This window comes from Eptatretus burgeri, chromosome 10 (genome assembly GCF_056783735.1).
Source record: "Eptatretus burgeri isolate ZD-2024b chromosome 10, Ebu_testis_v1, whole genome shotgun sequence".
NCBI classification, from domain to species: Eukaryota; Metazoa; Chordata; class Myxini; order Myxiniformes; family Myxinidae; genus Eptatretus; species Eptatretus burgeri.
The window spans coordinates 38,522,318-38,543,079 of record NC_140970.1 but is presented as its reverse complement, the minus strand read 5'-3'; the positions used below and the strand labels follow the sequence as shown (position 1 = coordinate 38,543,079).

General features: G+C 42.1%; 1 protein-coding gene across 2 annotated transcripts in view; it reads right to left on the bottom strand.

Moving 5' to 3' along the window:
• Positions 1-20,762, bottom strand: part of MBD4 (methyl-CpG binding domain 4, DNA glycosylase) — a 71,657-nt gene that overhangs the window by 38,411 nt on the left and 12,484 nt on the right. The window contains exons 1-4 of one of the 2 annotated variants that reach the window (XM_085897937.1): positions 8,919-13,589; positions 8,519-8,649; positions 2,088-2,776; positions 1,010-1,078 (exon numbers count right to left, since the gene is read on the bottom strand). In XM_085897937.1, the coding sequence (XP_085754063.1) occupies positions 1,010-1,078; positions 2,088-2,776; positions 8,519-8,616 (856 nt within the window). In that variant the 5' untranslated portion in view covers positions 8,617-8,649; positions 8,919-13,589. Of the gene's footprint in view, positions 1-1,009; positions 1,079-2,087; positions 2,777-8,518; positions 8,650-8,918; positions 13,590-20,762 lie in introns of those variants that run through there. The other variant, XM_085897936.1, reaches the window with a different exon arrangement.

Genomic DNA, 20,762 nt, shown 5'->3' with positions numbered 1-20,762 from the left:
TTGAGTTTTCTTCATTTCACTGAGGAAGGTGTGGGAGAGCATTTGGTCAGGCAGAGGGACATCACCAGAGTTTTTACCCCACGCACCAAAGGCAAAAAGTGGGATTAAGCAATTGGTTCACTTCTGTCTGTCCGTCCGTCAGTCAACAAACGTCAGTTTATGATCGAGGGAAACTTAATTTAAATTGAATGTTGTATTTTGAACACAAATCAGAACATGGATTGTAAAACAAACCTGTAGTTTAACAGTACTTTGGCTCTGAAGTTGTACCAATCGCACTTGCCCAGAGTGGTGAGAATTTTTTTTTTTAACACTGTCTGCCTGCCTAGCAGTCAAACAAAATTTTTAATCATTCCAAACAGGAAATATACTGTTTTTTTAAGGACATTATAAAAGACAAACAACAGGCATGAAGAACTAATGTAATGTGTTAAATAAGGTTGTGTACAAAACACTGCATTTACAGCGGTAAACTTCAGGATTTTTTTTTTTCTACCTCTAAAATCTTTATTTTATTTCAATAGAATTTTATACTTGAACTCTGGAGAACACAAATCGGCGTTTTTCCACTTTCAAAACACTTCTGTTGAGCAGTACTTGTCAAATGTCAAATGTCAAATGAGGTGGTGTACAAGACACTGCATGAACGGCCTGAAACTACGGATTTTAAAATACAACCTTTAAAATTATTATTTTATTTCAATTGAAGTGTACAATTGAACACTGCATGGGGTAAGGTGTTCTCTGAACTCTAGTTTTGTTGTTTTCTTTTTTATAGGGGGAGGGGAGGGGGAGGTTAACTGGCCATTTTTTGTTGTTTTATCAGATTAAAAATTGTCATGCATCAGATTAAAAAAGCATTTTTTTATTTCACAATGAAATTGTTTAAGGGATATTTGACACAACCTCAAGTTGTGAGAATTTTTAAGTTGTGGGCAACCTTAACTGATGGGAATTTCAACCAAATTCCTTTCTGTAAAAATAAAATATAAAAAAAAAAAGTATGTACCTTTTGTGTCTGTCCTGGCTGAAAAATATGGACTGCTCTTTCTTTTTTGAGTTTTCCTCATAATTAGCCCTGGTAAGACAAACAAAATGAATGAATATTTAGAAGTTATATAAAACAAAAAAAGGTTTCAGACCAAGAACAAAATAGAGCTCCACTAGAAAATGCACAAAGCTCAAAATAATTCATATCAACAAAAAAGTCATTTTAAGTATATTTTAATGAAGCTCCAAAAAGTTCAGCATGAGCACAAAATAAGAACTCCCTTACAACAATGCATACATTGCAACTTTAAGCAATGATTCCATGGCATTCACAAAAGGTTTTAAAACTGACAGTTGCAGCAGAAATACTCACATTGATCTTGAACAATTCTTTACAGGTATAGAATGAAATAGCAAAAACAATCGATACTTTAATTGCTTTGGAAAACAATAAAAACTACATGCACAAACAATCAACAAATTACAAGGTAGGAACAATAAGCAAGAGCCAAAAACAATTACCAATAGGTGAGGAAAAAGAAAAAGTTGAACTTTCATTCTACAGAATAAATTTTCCAGCTCTATCAAAGTAGCAAAAGGATATTTTTTAAAAAGTTTGAAATTCTGATTTTCTGTTTCCATTTCATTGGTTTTTTTTTGTTTGTTTTTTTAATGGGGGGGGGGAGGTGGGGGATGAAGAGTGTTGTAGGGTAAGGAGTGAACAAACACCGACAACACTTTCACTTTTTGACGAGACCCTCTCACAGACACACAATCAACACGCCCGGTGTTTTTATCTGTTCCAAGTTCCAAAAATCAACACGCCCGGTGTTTCAAAGTAAAAATTGAGAAATAGCAAAAATATACTTAGAAAATGGATTTTGTTTCGAAAGTTCTTATTTTCACAACAATCCAAATGTTCTCTTAAAGCTTGCTCAATAAGTGCCTTGATACAAGTACAAGCAACAATGCACAAAGATGGTTTTGAAAAACACCGAGTAGGACTTATTGCCGAATTAGCTTACAGTGCACTCAAAACAACTCTCCCTATAAAATGTGTGCACATGGCTCTTGCACTATGTATGAAGAGCTCTCACCCACTGGATTATCTTCCTCACTGTGACAATCCTCCACCACATCATCAGCTTCAACTTCAACTTCAATCACTATATCTCCCTCCCGCAATTGCTTGGGTTCTTTGTCCAAGTGACATTTACCATCTGCACTGTGTTGGCGCTTGGTCGAAAATTTCATATCCAAAGCCTGCTCTTCATTTCTACCATTTTCTTCAGGACTGCTGCACTGATGGTCCCATTCTGTTACATCACTGTTTTCTTGTTCATCCTTGCATTTCTGCTCTTCTTCTCTCTCACTGTAAACACTTGAAATAATGAGCCTACCCAGTGCATCATCCTCTTCTTCATCATGAGGTTGTTGTGACTTCTGCCACTCATGCTGATATCCAACTTGATCCAATACCTGTTCATTCAAAGCAATTCTTCCTTTCCCTGCCAGCATTTTTCCAGCTTTTCCTTTTTGTGATGAGCAAGGTAGTTTTCCCACAGATGGGTATTCTTTCATTGGCGGTGAGTACCGTACCCTTTTGTGTGGTGTTCTGCTCGACTTCCTCATAATATTCAGTTTAGGAGACAAGCGTGGGGTTCTGGAGATATTTGCCTTGCCAGTGACGGAGAAATTGAACTCGTCAACTTTCAGACACTTCTCACCGGAGAACTCGAAGAATGCGGCAAGTTCATTTCTTGAACGAAACTGTTTGCCAGTTGGACTGGATGAAGGGAACAAGAGGCATAAAATATTAAAGGCATAGAATATTACAATGGCAAACATATTGATTTAATGCAAAGTGATCTTAGCAATGCCAACTATTAGTAGCAATTATTCAAGGCTCATGGCTGGTGTGCATTTGGTATGCAACAAAAGCAACTGGGAGTAAAAAATGTAAACAAAAGAACTGCCACATTCAATACATGCCATCTCTGACTAATACTAATTGGAGATGTAACTGTGTGAGAGAGAGGAGAGAGAGAGAGAGAGAGAGAGAGAGAGAGAGAGAGAGAGAGAGAGAGAGAGAGAGAGAGAGAGAGAGAGAGAGAGAGAGAGAGAGAGAGAGAGAGAGAGAGAGAGAGAGAGAGAGAGAGAGAGACAGAGACAGAGACAGAGACAGAGACAGAGACAGAGACAGAGACAGAGACAGAGACAGAGGAAGAAGCAGCAGCAGCACGACTGAGCTTTAGTGGTTCTATTATCTTAGAATAATACAAATAGGACCACTGAAATGCAGCATATCTGGGCCTTGGCCTAATGTTGTAACCCAAATTTGGTAGCATTCTGACAAGTGGGTCTGGGGAGGAAGGTTTTTGAAGGAATTTACACGATTTTCCCAAACATTTACGAAGTCCACCATTTTGAGACACTTCCGGTCATATGATCGGCATGGCCTCCACAATTTAACATCAGGATCCTGTCCGAATGTTGTAACCCAAATTTGGTAGCATTCTGACTGGTGGGTCTGGAGAAGATGATTTTTAAAGAAATTTACTAAGTCGGCCATTTTGACAAAATTAATGTCACGTGACTGGAACGAGCTTTGTTAGCAGTCAGGAGAGGAACGTTGCTGCCAAATTTCAGCTGGATCAGCCCAAAAGTTTGGCGGGAAAAGTCGAAATAGGAAGCGGATGGACGGACGGACGGACGGACGGAGTTCAATGATAATACCTTCTCTGGAATTTAAATTCCAGATAAGCTAAAAAAAAATGGGACAGTTGGAAAGCTAATAATCGATTTACTTGGAACAAAAAGTTTCCCATTTAATTCTTAAGATTCCCGTTTTTAAAAGCCCGTGTTCCTAGGATTGAGGAAGAAGCAGCACCTTGAGTTTGAATGCTGTCGTAGAATAATAAAAATGGCAGAGTTGGAAAGCTAATAATTTATTTACTTGATTGAAAAGCGAATAACCGATTTACTTAGAACAAAAATTCATGCCAGTTTATTCACGAGGATGTCTGTTATAAAAAAAAACCTCTTTCGGGGATTGAAGAAGATGCGGATATAGGAGGTTAACATTTATTATTCTACGACAACAGGAACTCTTTAGAAGGACAGGGGAGGAGCACACAAAATGATGTACAGTATCGTAATATTTCTCAAAGCAAGAGAAAAACAAGGACAAATGTGTCCACGAGCAGCGTCCGAAAGGTTGTCGGCTTAAACAACAACAACAACTTCCGCTATTTCGTCATGTGCCTCGATTAAGCCAATAGCGAAACGCGTCATAATGTATTTACGTATTTACAATATATCGTGTATTTACGAAATAAATAATGTATTTATGAAATTACAATACGATAAATGGAATAATCTTTAAATAGTAACATGAACTTTTCGAAACTTTAAAGCAAATGTCCGAATATATTTAAAAGTTCATGATAGACGCTCTCAAAAGGCACCGTCTATGTGAGGATGTGTACATGTGCTCAGTATTTAAGGAGATCCAGACCTTGTATATACAAGAGCCGAGTCCGAGAGATTAAGGTTTTGTCTTCACAAGAAGAAGAAGAAGAACAAGAAGAAGAACAACAACGCCGAGCTCTCTATTAGCAGCGTTCGCTACGCGAGACGCTGCTAAAAATGTATGAATACATGGAAGGAGCACACCAACAACCACAGCCACAAGAACAATTACTCCGTATTATAAAAGATCCTTATTCACGTGTTTTACATACTCATCGAGATTCACAGATCGACATGCAATATGATTGTAAAGTACAACATGCTGTCATTTCATTAACTCTGTCAGTAAAGCAACGGGTCGGCACGCCTAGAGCATAATAAAGCAGAATGCTTGTTGGGAGCAAAAAATAATAATATGGGAGGATGGATAGGCACGGTAGGAAGGGTTGTGACCTCAAAACCAGCCATAAACAAGAAATTATTGTTTGACAACACATTTTGTGTGAACAACATTTTCTCACTATTTACATATTGCAAAAGATTAACACTTTTTTTTAACCAGACTCAGTGGCGTAATGGCTAGAATGTTCTTTCTGAATCCAGGAGGTCGGTGGTTCAAACCCTGGTCACGTCATACCAAAAACGTTAAAAAATATTGTACGTGCTGCTTCCTTGGTTGACACTAAGAATTTAAGTGGACAGAGAATGGACAAACAATGCTGGGAAGGTAATGGCAAACCACTCAGTCTAACCCTTGCCAATAAACTGCTTTAGCAGCACCAATGCTCTAAAGATTATGCAACATCAATCAGGTTTTTATTGAATTATCGGGGAAGAGATATTGTTCAGCAATACATTTTGTTGATATTGGCAACACAAGTGGAATATTTTTTTTATCGTGTAGTAACATTTTATATGCAGAGTAAATGGGAATATGGTCCACTGGGAGGATTACATTGACAATGCTTAAGTATAGAAACAAACATGATGTGCAATGACTGCAAAATAAGATGAAACCGTCAAATTGTGAACGATTGAAATACTATCTCAAAATACTTGTCCACCATCTGTAAAATGCAAATTTAGATCAACCTGACTCCCAGTATTTGCAGTTTGTCGTTTTTGACAAAGATCTATATGAAGGTCCGTCAGTTAGATGTTGATGCCGGCATTTGCTCCTGAAAGAGCTTAAGGCAACTTAGGGGGTACATCCCTTCTTTGAGTTCAGACAAGAATACTGCTTGCGATTAGATGATCTTCGCCCATCAGGAACAAAGTGTACTGCCCAGCGGAAGGTGCATTCACAAATATGGCCTCAATGCCAATCATATTAGCTCTTCATTGGAGTTTTTATCTTGCAATGTTATATAATTACTATACAGATGTCGTATTTGGGTTTTTGTGAGCAGATTGATGAGGCTTCAGCAGAGGGCACTGCATTCCAGCAGAATGGTTGGAGCATCCACTCTGATCCAGGGAGGTCAGCGGTTCGATTCCAATAACTTTTAAAATGATACATGCTGCTCTCTTGTTTGACACATAGCAAATAAATATGGAGCACGAAAAAAAAAACCCCATAGGTTGGCCTCCATGTGGCGGTGGAAATTTCTCCTTGGTTGCCCCACTGAGTGCAGCAAGAAAAGAGACGTCATAATGATGGTGTCGCTAGTACTCAGAGTACCAGTGGAAGTTCCGTCACTTCCTCCAAGCTCAATAGTTGTGGTTGTCTGACTTCAAATCCAGTGTCGTTTCATGCATTTATCTGAATGTGTGTGTGTAATTAGTGTTGCTGCTCTTCCACCAGCACAAGGGGCACCATATATTGTTGGTACCCAAACTAGCATGGATGACTGGCACAGTAGAGATTAGGCAGAAGGTTCTTTTCAATATGGAATGTCCTAGTTCCTCACATGTTGCTGCCAGTGAACCCTCTTCAAACAACGGCACCTCGTGTTAGACCAGGTCTGCTAGTCATCGTCCATGTTTCTGCTCCATACAAGAGAACAAAGATGACCAAGGTCTGATACATCTTGATGTTAATATTTCAGTTAACTCACCTTCTGCGAAAAAAAATGGGCCTGGCAGGCAATTTATGATGGCAACTGCCTTGATAATGCATGCCATAATGTCACTTGATGATGGCTCTGTCTTGTCAATGGATGCCAGATATGTGAAGCTGTCAGAAAAATTCACTTCCTCACCAAAGAGGTGAAGAGCTGATGGGCTGATGTCATCTGGTGTCAGTCATGACTTTTGTCTTCTGCCAGCTAATAATTATGACAACACATGTGGCTTCTTCCTGGAGGATAACCAAGGCATCAGCTGATAATGCAAAGATGGCAATGTCATCAGTGCACTCAAGTTCATGCAATCTGTAACATCCCAGTTAGACTCCACAGGTATAGTGCCTGTGCAGATGCAGCTCAAGGTGGTCAATCGCAGTGTTCAACACGTCAGGGACCAGTATGCAGCCCTGTTGAATGCTGAAGCCGATCAGAAATTCCTGGGACAATAGGTGACCAATCCTGTTCATACCCCAGGTAGGTAACAGTATGCAGCGAGCGGATTAGTTGAACAGTGTGTTGTGGAACACATCAAACCACGACTTCCACATATCCTGCACCATCAACACCATCAAATAATACACCATCAACGTCCTCCTATCTTTTTTTTTTAAATCAATGTATCAGTTGTGGAGTATGCCTGGTGTTGGCGCAGTGGTTCGGGCAGCGGCTTGGGATCCAAAAGGTCCTGAGTTCAAGCCCCGTTGGGCCACTGAATTAATACACCAGGGGGTTGACTCAGCCTGTCATCCTTCCGAGGTCGGCGAAATGAGTACCAGTATACTGGGCCGGTGTATACCCCAGTTAAAATAGGTGTACCATATCCCTGTGTCGTAAAAGGCGACCAAGGTTGCGTCAGGAAGGGCATCCAGCGTAAAACATGTGCCAAATCACTATGCGTATCATACGGATGATCCGCTGTGGCGACCCCTAACGGGAGTAGCCGAAAGAAGAAGAAGAAGAGTATCAGTTGTGGAGTATTTAAAGCCAAGTGGGTTCACCACGAGTGCACTTAGCCCATGATGTTGCTTGTTCAGAAGTCTTATGAGGAAAAGAGTATTTGTTGGTACCTTAGAACTACACCATTTTGGTCATTATAAACTTACTTGTATGCTTGCAACTTACCATTTGCTTCATTTATCTGACATAGTTTGTTGTTTCAGAGTATAATCCAGAAATGTTATTTGAGATACAATTACAGTTCCAACAAAATATTGAACGCTCTAAGGTGTCCTCAAATTTTCATGCATAATTGGCCGCTCAAAATAAATAGATGAATGCATGGTTCGGGTGTGTGGTGATGCTGCGCTCATATTCAACAATTGCAAAATGATCCATGTTCGTTGAAGATGACCGCAGGTTAGAAAGACTGGTAGATACACCCACAAACCTCAGACTGAAGAGTAAATCATGGAGAATCACCACGTTAAATTACCAAAACATCCACAGAATTTGGGATTTTTTTTTTAAAGGTAACATGCACTAATACATGGGAATGTCCAAGGATCCAGCCGACTTTAATCGCTTGTCTGATCTCATGCTTACCCAAAATCGAATGAACTGACTTTTTTGATCATACAAACATAAAATAAACACCTAATTATATAAATAGTACATCATACACGAAAGGCATTTAACATAGGAATAATTCATAGAAAAGATAAACAACTTATGATTGGATTGCAGTGGAGCATCAACTTACTTTTTAGAAAGCCCTCTCTCTCACTGATTACAAGCTGGTGCCCAAGCTTTGACTTCAGTGTTGTTTAAAGATCTTTTTGTGGTCGTGCTGATAACAACTTCCTTAATCGGTCCGATCAAATAATTTTGGAACTTAATTGCTACACCTCAAACGTACCTATTAGGCTTTCTACACCAGGATAACAAAGAAGGCATATTAGGAAGAGTAGCATGGTCATCACAGCAATGGTGGGCAGGAAGGACGTTGCACTGAGTGGGGGAGGGGGAGTGTAACCATGTTCACACCTACTCACCTAAAGATGTACACATCATACTTTCCAGCAGATCTCCCAGTCATTCTCCTCTTCACTTTACGATGCCATCCAATGGGGAGATATGGATCGTAATACATTGGGATTGTTTCCTCCCTCCTCTTTCTGTGTTGCTAAACCCACAGAAGCAAACATTCAATTTACCATCAAATGCAATGGCACTCACAAGTAGTCTCAAATGTACTACCACATAAAATAATATACACATATGATATTATACTAAAGCCCTCTATGAATACAACCACTGATTGATGGCAATAAAAAAACATTGCAGTGTAAATGTTCCAATAACTAATAGGGGATTTTCGAAGTGATGTATGAATGCAAACAAGGCCTTTTGCACAAGCGGTTGGGAACGAGTATGGAGCCCTGTCGTAACTACCACTGATCGGACGATTTGGTGAGATCATCGGTCAGCCCCTGCACAAGATCGATGATTGGGCCATCCACGATACACGTTGTTACACCACGTTATCGTTGTGTCGGCTCGTACCGGTGCACCGAAAGATGAGCGAACTTAACTGTCCAGAGCTCTGTTCTTCATTGCACGAGCCACTGGTAGCCTAAAGTGTGGCCCCTGATATGCGGCAAATAATACACAAATGTGAAACCACCCCCCCCCCCACCCCAATCATAATCCTCCATCAATGCTATCAAATTGACATAATGGTTTCAAATGAGTGAACCAATGTGAAGCATAAAGTAACATACCTACACCAGCAGATGGCAGTATACAAACAGCAGACCAGTTAACCACACTGAAGAAGAGTACGTGGGGGTGGGGCCTAATAGTAGCCATTACAGAGTCCTCAGGTGGTGTGGTGGCGGCTCACACACGTGTTATTGGCAAAAGTGCCCCCCTCTAAAAATAGTGAAGATCACTGGTCTAGAAGAAGTAAAAATCATAATAAGGTGCCTATTTCAAAATTGTTAACCATAATTGTTGTGTTCCTGAATGCAAATCAGACTCAAAAATATAGGGAACAAGCAAAAGTACCCGTCCCCAGTGATGGGAAATGTGATTGGGCATTTCAAATCCCAACACTACCAACATCCTTCCTTCCCATTGACTTTCAAGGCTTGTTCTGGACCTGCTTATGGGATCGAAAGGCTTGTTCTAACCGTCAATGTTGGATTGGCCTGATGGGATCATCTTCGGGCATTATGTCGAGCCTGTTTGTGAGCTCTAATGGAAGCATTTGAGTGAGCCATTTGCCTATGTATAGTGTTTTGGGCCCGTTCTTGCATTCCAATGGAATGTTGACGTGCCTGCATTCGTTCTTTAGGAGCACAATTTTCTCGTTATCTGTAGTCGTTATCTTATCGGTGTGTTCTTTTTCTTGCTCTCTCTCACATTCTTGTTCAGCTACCATCACTGCCACATTTGCTCTTCTGGCTTGCATGTGTTGCCTTGCTTGCTCTCACTTTTCATAATCAGTTATCATCCCTTTCACTGGCATGATTGGATGGAGAAGAGGATTGAGGAGGAAGAAGAAGGAAGAGTGGTTAAAGCATGAGAAAGTCATAAAGCTGTCGGCGTGGCAAAATTTTCCTTGGCTCATAGTTTCTTCGCACATGTTCAAACAGAATACGTAACCATGCCAACGGTTTTTTTCAACCAAGTAAATCGAAGATTACCTTTCCAACGGTAGATAATCAGATGAAGGTAGAGGGTAGGGGTTGGAGTTCAAAGCCGCAAACAGACTTTTTTTGGGGTCCGAAATATGTTGCCAGTGAAAAAAGAAGATGACGTAGAATGCGGATATACATAGAAACACTCTGCTGGGACCCGCATCAATAACAGTCGCTACATGGCGATCTTACGCATTGTGGCGCTACTTTATTAATAAACAATGAATACTAACATAGACATAAACAGACATTTGAATGTCATTACCATAAAACAGACTAAAAAGAAAACCACAAAGCTTTTCGTTGTGCTCTCTTCAGGTGAAATCCACACAAAATGAATGAGGTAAGGAAGAAGAACAGAAAAATAGACACCTATCAACAAAGTCAATTCCGATTGGATGTTCTCTACTGATGCATCACTTCCCACAGGTCGAGGTGGGAGGAGCCTGTTCAGGGATGAACTCTCCAATTGGAGGTTGCAGAGTCTGAGGCGGAGCCTCTAAGGCTGTTGCAGAATCCTCTTCATCAACATCTGTGATCGTGAGATGAGTTTGTGTTCCTCTTCGAGGGGTTTCCTTAGAAGCCGGTTACCGGCGACCCACAGCCGTCTACTAAGAGAAAAAATGTCAAAGATCGCCGCCTACTGTAGCGCCGATTTTTCGATTTTTTTTTTGTTTTGTCACCACAAAATCTCTACACCCGTTTTGAAATCCGAGACGAAAACACATTAGTATTTCGATAAAAGCGGGCTTACTTTTACTATTAGTACTCTCGCCAGGTCTCGCACAACACTGACCTAAAAATAACACAAGCAGCTAAAACACACCCCCTGCAATAGAGTTCTCTGCTTTAGCCTCGTTTTGGACTGTTGGCCTGATACCCTGATACCATACAGCAATGACCTCAAGAAAATAAACTTTGTAGGCCTCGCAGTTTCGGTGCCGAAACGATGGCATCGAAACGAAAATCCCTGTTTGACTTTGGATTTTCGAAGAAGTTCAAAGATATGGGAGGTAAGCTTCTGGCCATCAGTAATTGGTCTAAACTTGCACTCTTGCAAGTGCGACGTTGTTGTTGTTTCACGAAACACGTGTTTCACCTAGTCCATTTTGAGCTTTTGTCAAGTGATGCGGCTCCAAAATACATGGTCACCCGTTGTGCCTTTTTAATTTATAAAGTAATTAGCCTATAAGCTTAAAGAAGCTTTTGTACATGTTATTATTCGTGGTTATTTGCACTGAAAATCGCCGTTTATTCACTGAAGTGAAGGCCAAGTATGAGCAGCTGTGAACTGGCCAACTGAATACTGGTACCACAGGTACATGCATGTACCATAGACTTGAACTAACTATACAGTATAGCTGAATTTCAGTCAACCAGTCAGTCAGTCAGTCAGTCAGTATGTTAATGCAACTACATCCAGTATAGGTCTTACCACCTGTTTTTGTGGAGTTTTCCACCCCAACAGCATGATAATATGAGAACTATTTCATGTCAGAAATCATGCAAGAATGCATCTCCAGCCATCTCGGATCCTCCGGCTTCCAGGGCCCGCCTCGGGCCCTGGACCCCGGCCATACAGCTGCGCTCGCTTCGTTCGCGGTGATGGTAACCTGCTACTTTTTAATGGTAGCCTCCTACTCCAAAAAATAAGGAAACCCCTGCTCTTCTTCTTTCCACAAATAAGCAAAGCGAGTGGACAAACTTTTTGCCGACATAACATCAGGTCCATGAAATAGATAAATATCACTTCTTGTATTCGGAGATGTGTTATATTTCGTCCTCTACTCAATATCTTGAATGCATCCACATTATAATGTTCAGCAAAGTTTGCATTCTCAATCAAATGCTGTCCAATAGCAGATTCACACGATGTTGGGATTGATGCTGGGACTTTCCTACAAGCACATCCCAGCTGTATTCATGTACCAATAGTGATTTTCCTGATGGACAAAGGGACATGCTGTTTGATTCTGTCAGTCAGAGTCTGGGTAGTTCTGCCTCCATACCGAGCATCACACCGGCACTTGAACTCATAAATAATATTGCTAGTTTTGAGGCAGGCAGAACATCCTTCTTCACTGCAGGAATCAGACATCAAGAGGTGAAAATCACTCTTGGACGAACAGCCAGATATGTATTTGAGACACATCTTTTGATTTGTTCCTCATATCTTTGTGACATTTTCCCTTTCCAAGGAATATTGATATAGATCGGGCACTTTTCAGGACCCATGTTCCGTTCATCTATAGCAGTGAGGAATTTGTGAATAAACCTCCTGATGATATACTCAGGATATCCATTCTCACTGAGGATGCCGGCAATCTTGTCCATCTCTGTCTGAAACTTGGAGTTGGAACATATCCCCTGAGCTCGACTCACTAAGACTAATACATTGATTAAACCAATCTTGTATCTCGTGAACTAAAGGAGTCCCATCGAGTATACTGGCCGGTGAAAGTGTGCTTTCTATAGACGGACGTAGTAAACAATGATGCAGATCTCTCTACCATGACGTACCGAAAGGGTAAGCAACCAGAACGTTCCAATTCCGTCGTGAACTTAAGGGCAGGATGAAGATAATTCAATTCATTCAAGAAGCGGTCACATACTTAAAAGATTCAAACAGGCAAAATATGTCATCCACATATCTGTAGTACAAGATGACAAAATATGTCATCCGCATCCCATCTTATCATCAAGGCTTGTGGAAGAGCAAGAACACAGAACAGAACAATGACACCTGGGAGTAGACCATTCACTTTATATGGAAAACGTTTTTGTACATTCCAATTTTTACGTTCTTTTTTGATTTTTTTGTTTTTTCTGGTGTTTGATCAAATGTTTGATATTGATATGAAATGTTGAATGTGTAATACATTTATAAATTGTCATACAATTCAGTGGAAGCCACAAAGTGATTATAAAACTGAATTGAACTGCATAAAGCAAGACAAGGTAAGACTGCTATTTCAAACCCTACCGGGGTTCTTCTACAGATGCAGACATTCACAGTAATACATACATGAGAATCAAAATGCCACACATCTTCCCATCAGCACATCTACCCCTCCTTTCTGGTCTTGCACTCCCTGATCTTTCAGTTCTTCCATGAGCCTGGCCTTTGTTTCCAAAAAAAAAGGAAAAAAATTGAAAGTCCAAATGCTGCACCTGAATATGATGCACACACTGGAGGGATAGGAGCTGCACGGAGATAATCAACCTTGAGCCCAGAATGCATAAGCAATATTTGAATGTCAAGAATATATAAGACCCAGAGTAGTTTATTCAAAAAATAAACCAACAGCGACCAGCACAGCTCATCACCACGATGAGCAAGTTGGAATACTCTTGTGGCACACCAGTTACCCCAACTGTTCCCCCATGAATGGAAGTGTTCACCCAACTTGGCATTACCTGTGAGTCTCGAATCAAAAATTCATCCTTTCGCTCTGTTGTTGGCGAGAAGGATTTGTGTTGCATTTGTGGAACAGACAAGGGTGTGAATGACATGGAGCTGAAAAAAAAGGTACAACATTATACTTCCTGGTTGTGAAGAATGTATCATAAATGGAAATGCACATCCATGCCTCCGACTGTACGCTAGTGAGAAACCCCTGCAATAATATATAGGAACGGAAAAAAGTTCCCATGCACCATAAAAATTACACAAAATGATACTGACATGTACCCTAGCAATACAAGCCTGGTGTTGGTTTACCAGTTAAAGTGGCTGGCTTGGGACCCAAGGGTCCTGAATTCAAACCCCTGTCGTGCCATTGAAATAACACCAGGAGTGGCAACCCATTAAGTAATGTGCTCCTTCACCAAAACGAAACAGCCTCGGCAGCCCTATGCACCTCACGGCGTGAAAAGAATGGTTATTATTTACCCGAGCAATACAATGATCAGCCAACACGTGCCTTGCCATGTTCTGCAGTTTACCCCTGAATATCCAGTTATTTTAGTCTTCATCAGAACACAATACAGTTCCCATCGTGTACAGCCTTTTTGGCTGCTGGTTGCATCATTGGTTAGGGGTGCAGCAATGCCACTGATGCAGTACCCCTATTACCAGTACACTGGTGCTCATTTCACCGACCTCGGAAGGATGACAGGCTGAGTCAACCCCCTGGTGTTAATTCAGTGGCAAACGGGACACAAACCCAGGACCCTAGGATCCCAAGCCACCACCCTAACCACTAAGCCAACACCAGGCTTACTATAGTCACTCTCGGAGACATCAGCAAAATCAGAGACTGTCCACGTTGTGGGTGGCCACGTGTGATGTCATGTCAGCAGGGTATCCATATCCGGTTGGTGAAATTTAGGTATCGGTTTCAGGCAGCAAAATTGACAGCTCGCAGCATCTCTGCATGTGACCAATCAGTTCCAGGAACAGTCAGGAATTGTTTACGTGAGCATAGCATCCGACCACAACAATCAGCAGAATGTCTGATTTTGTTGCCAAGTCATTGGCATGCCGGCAATCTTGTCTTTTTGGTATAACCAAGTATAAAAATTATATACTTGGTGTATACAATGTCTGAGTTTCAGGAGACAAGATTGGACTGCTATCCTCTTTACATACAAGTCGAGGTTCCATCATGACAGAGGTGATGGTCATTGTTGCGTTTATTGATGGAAATGGGAATTTTATGCTGACACATGTGTTGTGCAATGTTCATCGTTCAGCGGTGTAAGCGTGATGGTATGGGGAGACATCACCGCACATCACAGAATCCAGATGGAGGTCATTGGTGCCAATTTGACAGGTATTCGGTACCATGATGAAGTTCTCCATCCTCACGTCTTGCCATTCCTGCAGGTTCTTGAATTTAACATCACACTTCAACAGGATAATGCACACCCTGAGGTCACACAAGTGGTCATTGACTTAATGGCACAACAGAACATTCCACACTTCCCTGGCCAGCTGTTTCGCCTGATCTGATCTTTCTCCCATAGAACGTGTGGGATGAAATGGAACGATTGTTCAGTCTTAAAAACCAGCCAGTGACGTTGGCCCAACTGCGGCAGACCTTGGTACAGATCTGGAGTGACATCCCTCAAGCCTTCTTCAACCATCCTGTGTCTTCAATGAGGCACTGTTGCCAAGTGTGTGTCAACAGAAATGGTGGTGACACCAGATACTGAGCTGTGAACTGACTTTTGACTGCACCCCTCTTTGAGCCTCTGGAGACGTGTCTTGCACACTTTTATAAAGAGCTTTGCATATTAGATACTGTATTAGTGTATAGTAACAGATGATGTGAGACCGCCATAGATTAACTCCCAAGATGCCGAGTGGAGGCGTACTGGACACGTGGAGGCTCGACAGTGCGACAAATTCATGTCGCACTGTAGAGCCACTGTACACAGAGGTTTTGGTGCAAGCGTTCAGTTTTACTTGGGGATTTCGCTATGCTGCAGGGCAATTCCGTGGCTCAAAATGGAGTAAGAATACGCTTTTACACACAACAGTTTAATTAATAACTAGGAAGAGTGCCCGTCCCAAATGACGACAACTTTTCTGGTAAAACTACCAAAATCACGACTCACTGCTCGCCTTCACTCTTTCCTTCCTCTTTTTTCCCCACCTTCGGAATAAACTCCCACACTCTCTTCAATCCCATTCTTCCCTCCAGGCCTTCTAAACAGCTGTTCACCACCACCTCTCATCTTCCCCCATCCAAATCCTCGATCTTTTCTACCCCCGTTAATCCACCCCAAACCCACCTCCTTCAAATTCCCTGCTTTCCTTCCTGAAAGTCCCTCTAATGTCCATCTTGTGTACTCCGTGTTCCCCGCCCCATCCCTCTCCCTTCCACAGATCTCCTAATGTCTCTGTTCCCCACTGTTTTGTCCTTCCCTCTCCCACTGTTTTGTCCTTCCCTCTCCCACCCCTCTTGTCTCATGCCCCCACCCCCTCCCCCTTTGCTGTGCGTTGTGTTAGCTCTCATACAAGCCTCGACAATGAATACAAAAAAAAAAAAAGCTGGCAAAAGCATCTGTCCCCAGTGATGAAAAAAGTTGAAGTTAATCCATCAATAAAAATAATACTTAATAGACTTTAAAAAGTTAAATTGTGTTGCACTCTTGGTTTCACTCAGAACCAAAACTCTGAGCTATTTATATCACCCACTGCAAAATGGTGGTACAGCATTTGGTGCAGTGGAGGTTGGATTTGTCTAAAAAGAGGGCAAAATATCCTGGTTGCAAAATAAAATTTGGCATCAACATTACTCACGCCTGTTCTCCAGTCATTTCAAAAGTGAATGTTGAGCTTTTCAAGTGCAGCACGAGAAGCGGCCGCCGTAAACAGGAGACAGATGAACGCACGGAGAGACACCACAGTTCACAATATATAATAAATGATTTCCCTTCCGACACAAACTAAATGATTTCCTTCACAACTACATCCCCTCCACCACTCTCCACCCCTATATGCGCGTGCTCTATCCTGTTTAAACGGCTTTAATTTCCTTTTCAGTTTTTTTTTTTCACTTTCACAATTTAGTTGTTACTTTTATTTGATGTCCCATACTTGTTACTGAGCGCCTGTGCTGCCGAAGCAGCTTCCTGAGCAAGGGTTATATACTGGGTGGTTTGCCATTGCCTTCCCAGCAATAGTTCAAGCAGCAATTTGTAACTTGATTGTCTCTGTGTCTCTGTCTCTTCCCCCCCCTGCCCCCCCCAACCACCCCCCGCTCTGGCTGAGGACAGTGGGCATCAGAGCACTGATGATCCCCAAACCAAATATTCTTGAGAATCTTCAGAGGCATCTGTATTTAAAACAGGAATAGACAGGAGTAATGTCCAGGACACTGATGGGACATTTTCTGATTTGTCAGAGGAGGAGGTGGAGGTGCCTGATTTGTCACAATCAGGTGCCTGAAATGATGTGATAAAAGAACAATTTCCTGATTTAATCTCCTTTATCCAAGATGCAAAAGTTGTTTTAAAAAATCCTGAGAAATTTAACCTATCAAAATCTCAATACCACTGGTTAAGGAAAGTCATTACTAAAGCAAGGTCTGGGTGTTCTCAATAAGAAGTTAACTTCTTAACCAAGGAATGTAAACTTTCACCCTTGGAACACTAAATATGAATGGTGGGGGTGCAAATCCCATCAGCCAGATGCAGGTGAAAAGCCTGTTCCAACGTAAAAATGTCGACGTGATTCTATTGAAAGAAACTCACATTCCTGTGAAAGTATAACATGACTGGTGTAAAGTATTTAAGGCCAAGGGAATGAAAGTCCTAGAATACCATCCTTATGAAATGAAAAATACATGAGGCTTTTTTTTATTATTTCAGAAAAAGTACAAAAATCCACCATTTCTATGCAAGAAAGGTCTATTCACAGTTTTATATTTCAGTACAGTGTAAATTCTTAGTATTTATAGATACAACAGTACACAAACTGAAATATAAAACATGTGTATCGAACTTTTAACGAACATCATAGGTGCGCTGTGATTGGTTGATCACTTCGGAACTTCAAACTTCGTTCATATTCGGAATTTCTCGGCTTGGCGCCAAGAAGGGGATAGACTATGGTGAACAAAAACACCGTTTTGGTGATTTCTATGAAGAATTATGATCAACTCGAGTCAAGGGTTTTTTTTTTTTGCAAATAATGAATTTTTTTGAAATATTGAAAATTATTGCGGCAGCTTTTGAAGCATGCGGGCGGTGGACGGTATTCTAGGACTTTCATTCCCTTGGCCTAAAGGATAGTGTTTGTTTAGTAATATGTCCTCTGTGTCTGCCAGTGTTGGTTTGTGTGTCTTTTTTTGATTGGTTTGTTAAGACCAGGGCTAGCACCTGATTCGTGTGTCTTCCAAGAGGTAATAAAAAGGTGATTCACTTCTCTGGAATTGGTAGTGAACAACTTCAAATTCACTATATTTAATGCATACACACCTAGTGTGAGTAAGGAGCATAAAGCTTTCTTTTCTTCCATGATTGATCACTTTAAATCCATGGATTGGGATCAGTGTGTATGTGTGTGTGTGTGTGTGTGGGGGGGGGGGGGAGACTGTAGTTGTACATTTAAACCTGTCACAGATAGGAATTCTCTGGAACCACATCCTGAAGTTCATGCTGACCTTTGTAACTTCTTTTCTGGTATGGGTCTGCTCAATGTGTGGCGATTGCACCACCCTAGCATTTTACAGTATACGTGGTGCTGGTGTACCAATGGTTAAGTGTCACTAGCGAGACTCGACCGGTGGTACATTAACTCACAGCATAGGAATGCTGTAGTTTCTTCTAATCTCTCCCCTTCGATGTTTTTGGATCACCACATAGCAACCTTGGACCTGTCATTTCCCCACCTTAAAAGTAAGAGTGCTTATTGGAAATTTAACACCGGTCTTCTCGATGATGATTTACTTAAGGAGACCTTTGGGGTTTTCTGGTCCGAATTACTTTTTTTTTTTGGATACCTTGTCGAGGCTCGTATGAGAGCTAACACACAACGCACAGCAAGGGGACATGAAACAAGAGGGGCGGGAGTGGGAAGGACAAAACAGTAGGGAACAGAGACATTAGGAGATCTGTAGAAGGGAGAGGGATGGGGTGGGGAACATGGGGAATAAAAGATGGATATTAGAGGGACCTTCAGGAAGGAAAGCAGGGAATTTGAAGGAGGTGGGCTTGGGTGGATTAACGGGGGTAGAAAAGATCGAGGATTTGGATGGTGGATGAAAATAGGTGGTGGTGAACAGCTGTTTTGAAGGCCTGGAGGGAAGAATGGGATTGAATAGAGTGAGGGAGTTTATTCCAAAGGCGGGAAAAAAAGAGGAATGAAAGAGTGAAGGTGAGCAGTGATTCATGATTTTGGTAGTTTTACCAGAAGGGGGTTGTTGGCGGACCTTGAGCGCCCTGTGGAAATGTGGTGGGGACAAATCGCAGAGAGAGCAGGGGGGGCAAGGCTGGAGAGGAGTTGGTAGAAGACAGAAAGACCACCGACATGCCTGCGGTGAGAGAGTGAAAGGCCCAAAGACTCAGCCTCATTGCGGGAGATGCCTCATCGAGGAAATCCGAGAAAGGTGGGAGGCAGGAGCACCAGCCCAGAGGAGAGAGCAGTACTCCATCAGGCTGTGGACGAAAGCTTTGTAAGTGGTCAGGAGCTCAGGTGGGCCGAGGAAGGACTTTGCACGACGGAGGATTCCCAGTCGGCGACTGGCTTTGGAGGCGAGGTTTGAAATGTGGCTTTCCCAGGAAAGATCATGGCAGATAGTGAGACCCAGAAGCTTATAAGAAAGGACTTCTTCCAGAGGATTGTTGAGAAAGTGGATGGGGGGGGGGTCTAAACGGTTCTTTCGAAGAGACATGGTGAGAGTGTGAGATTTGTCTGGATTGAAAGACATGTTCCACGTGTTGGACCAGTTTGTGATTTTATCCAGATCTGCAGTGAGCGAAGAAGCTGCTGCTTGCCGGTCTGAGGGATGACAGATGGTACAACAAAGGGTGGAGTCATCAGCAAATAGATACAGAGGATTTTCCAGAGAGTCTGAGAGATCATTGATGAAAACCAGAAAGAGAACAGGGTCCAGAACGCTACCTTGAAGAACTCCAGCCTGGACAGGAAGAGGGGGTGAAAGAACTCCATTTAGGGCCACACGTTGACAGCGACAGGAGAGGAAGTCTACGAGCCATGAGTGGAGATGGCTTTGGATACCATAGGAAGAGTTTGGTGAGCAGGGCAGGGTGCCAGACCGTGTCAAAAGCACGCAATATGTCTTGGGATATGGCTCTGATTTCATGTCTGGCATTGAGGACCTCCATCCATTGTTGGGAGAGCAGAAGCAGCATATCCAGGGTAGAGTGACCTGGTCTGAAACCAAATTGATGATCGGAAATCAAGCCATTGGAGAAGAGGAAGGATTTAATGTCTGAAGCGATGATGGATTCCATAACCTTGCTGATAATGGATTTCATAAGCTTGCTGATGATTCGCAGAAGGCTGATTGGTCTGTAGTTGCAGGGATCCGTTTTTGCAACTTTTTTATGCAGGGCGGTAATGTTTGCTGATTTCCAAGCAGATGGCAGATGACCTTGAGCAAATGAGATGGTGAATAGAACAGAAAGAGGGTGAGCAAGAGCAGAGGAGCAGGTTTTTAGGACAAGTGGGCTGATGCCGTCTGAACCGGTTGCAGAATCTGAGTCGAGGTTTGGCAGCAAGCTCTCCACCTTGTCAGGAGAAAAGGACACAGGGTCCAGGGACAGTTGGGTGCGACTAGGTAAGGTGGGTAGAGAAAGCAATGGGTTTTGGGCACAAGATTTCGATGCAAACACTGAGTTTAGGCATTCAGCCTTTTCACGTGCGGTATCAGCAGTGCGGCCATTTGAGGGAAGGGAGGGGATGGGGGGGCATACACCAGAAACGGATTTGATTAGACACCACCAGGATTTTGAGGAGGGAAAGAGGTTTGAAAGTTCAGACTTGAGCTAAGAAAGATGTTGTTTTCTGGCTCTCCTGAAGGTAGATACACACTTGTTCCGAGCTTTATGGAAGGAACTGAGATTACCCTCAGTTGGGTTTGCTTTCCATGAGGCAAAGGCAAGTTGTTTCAGGACAACT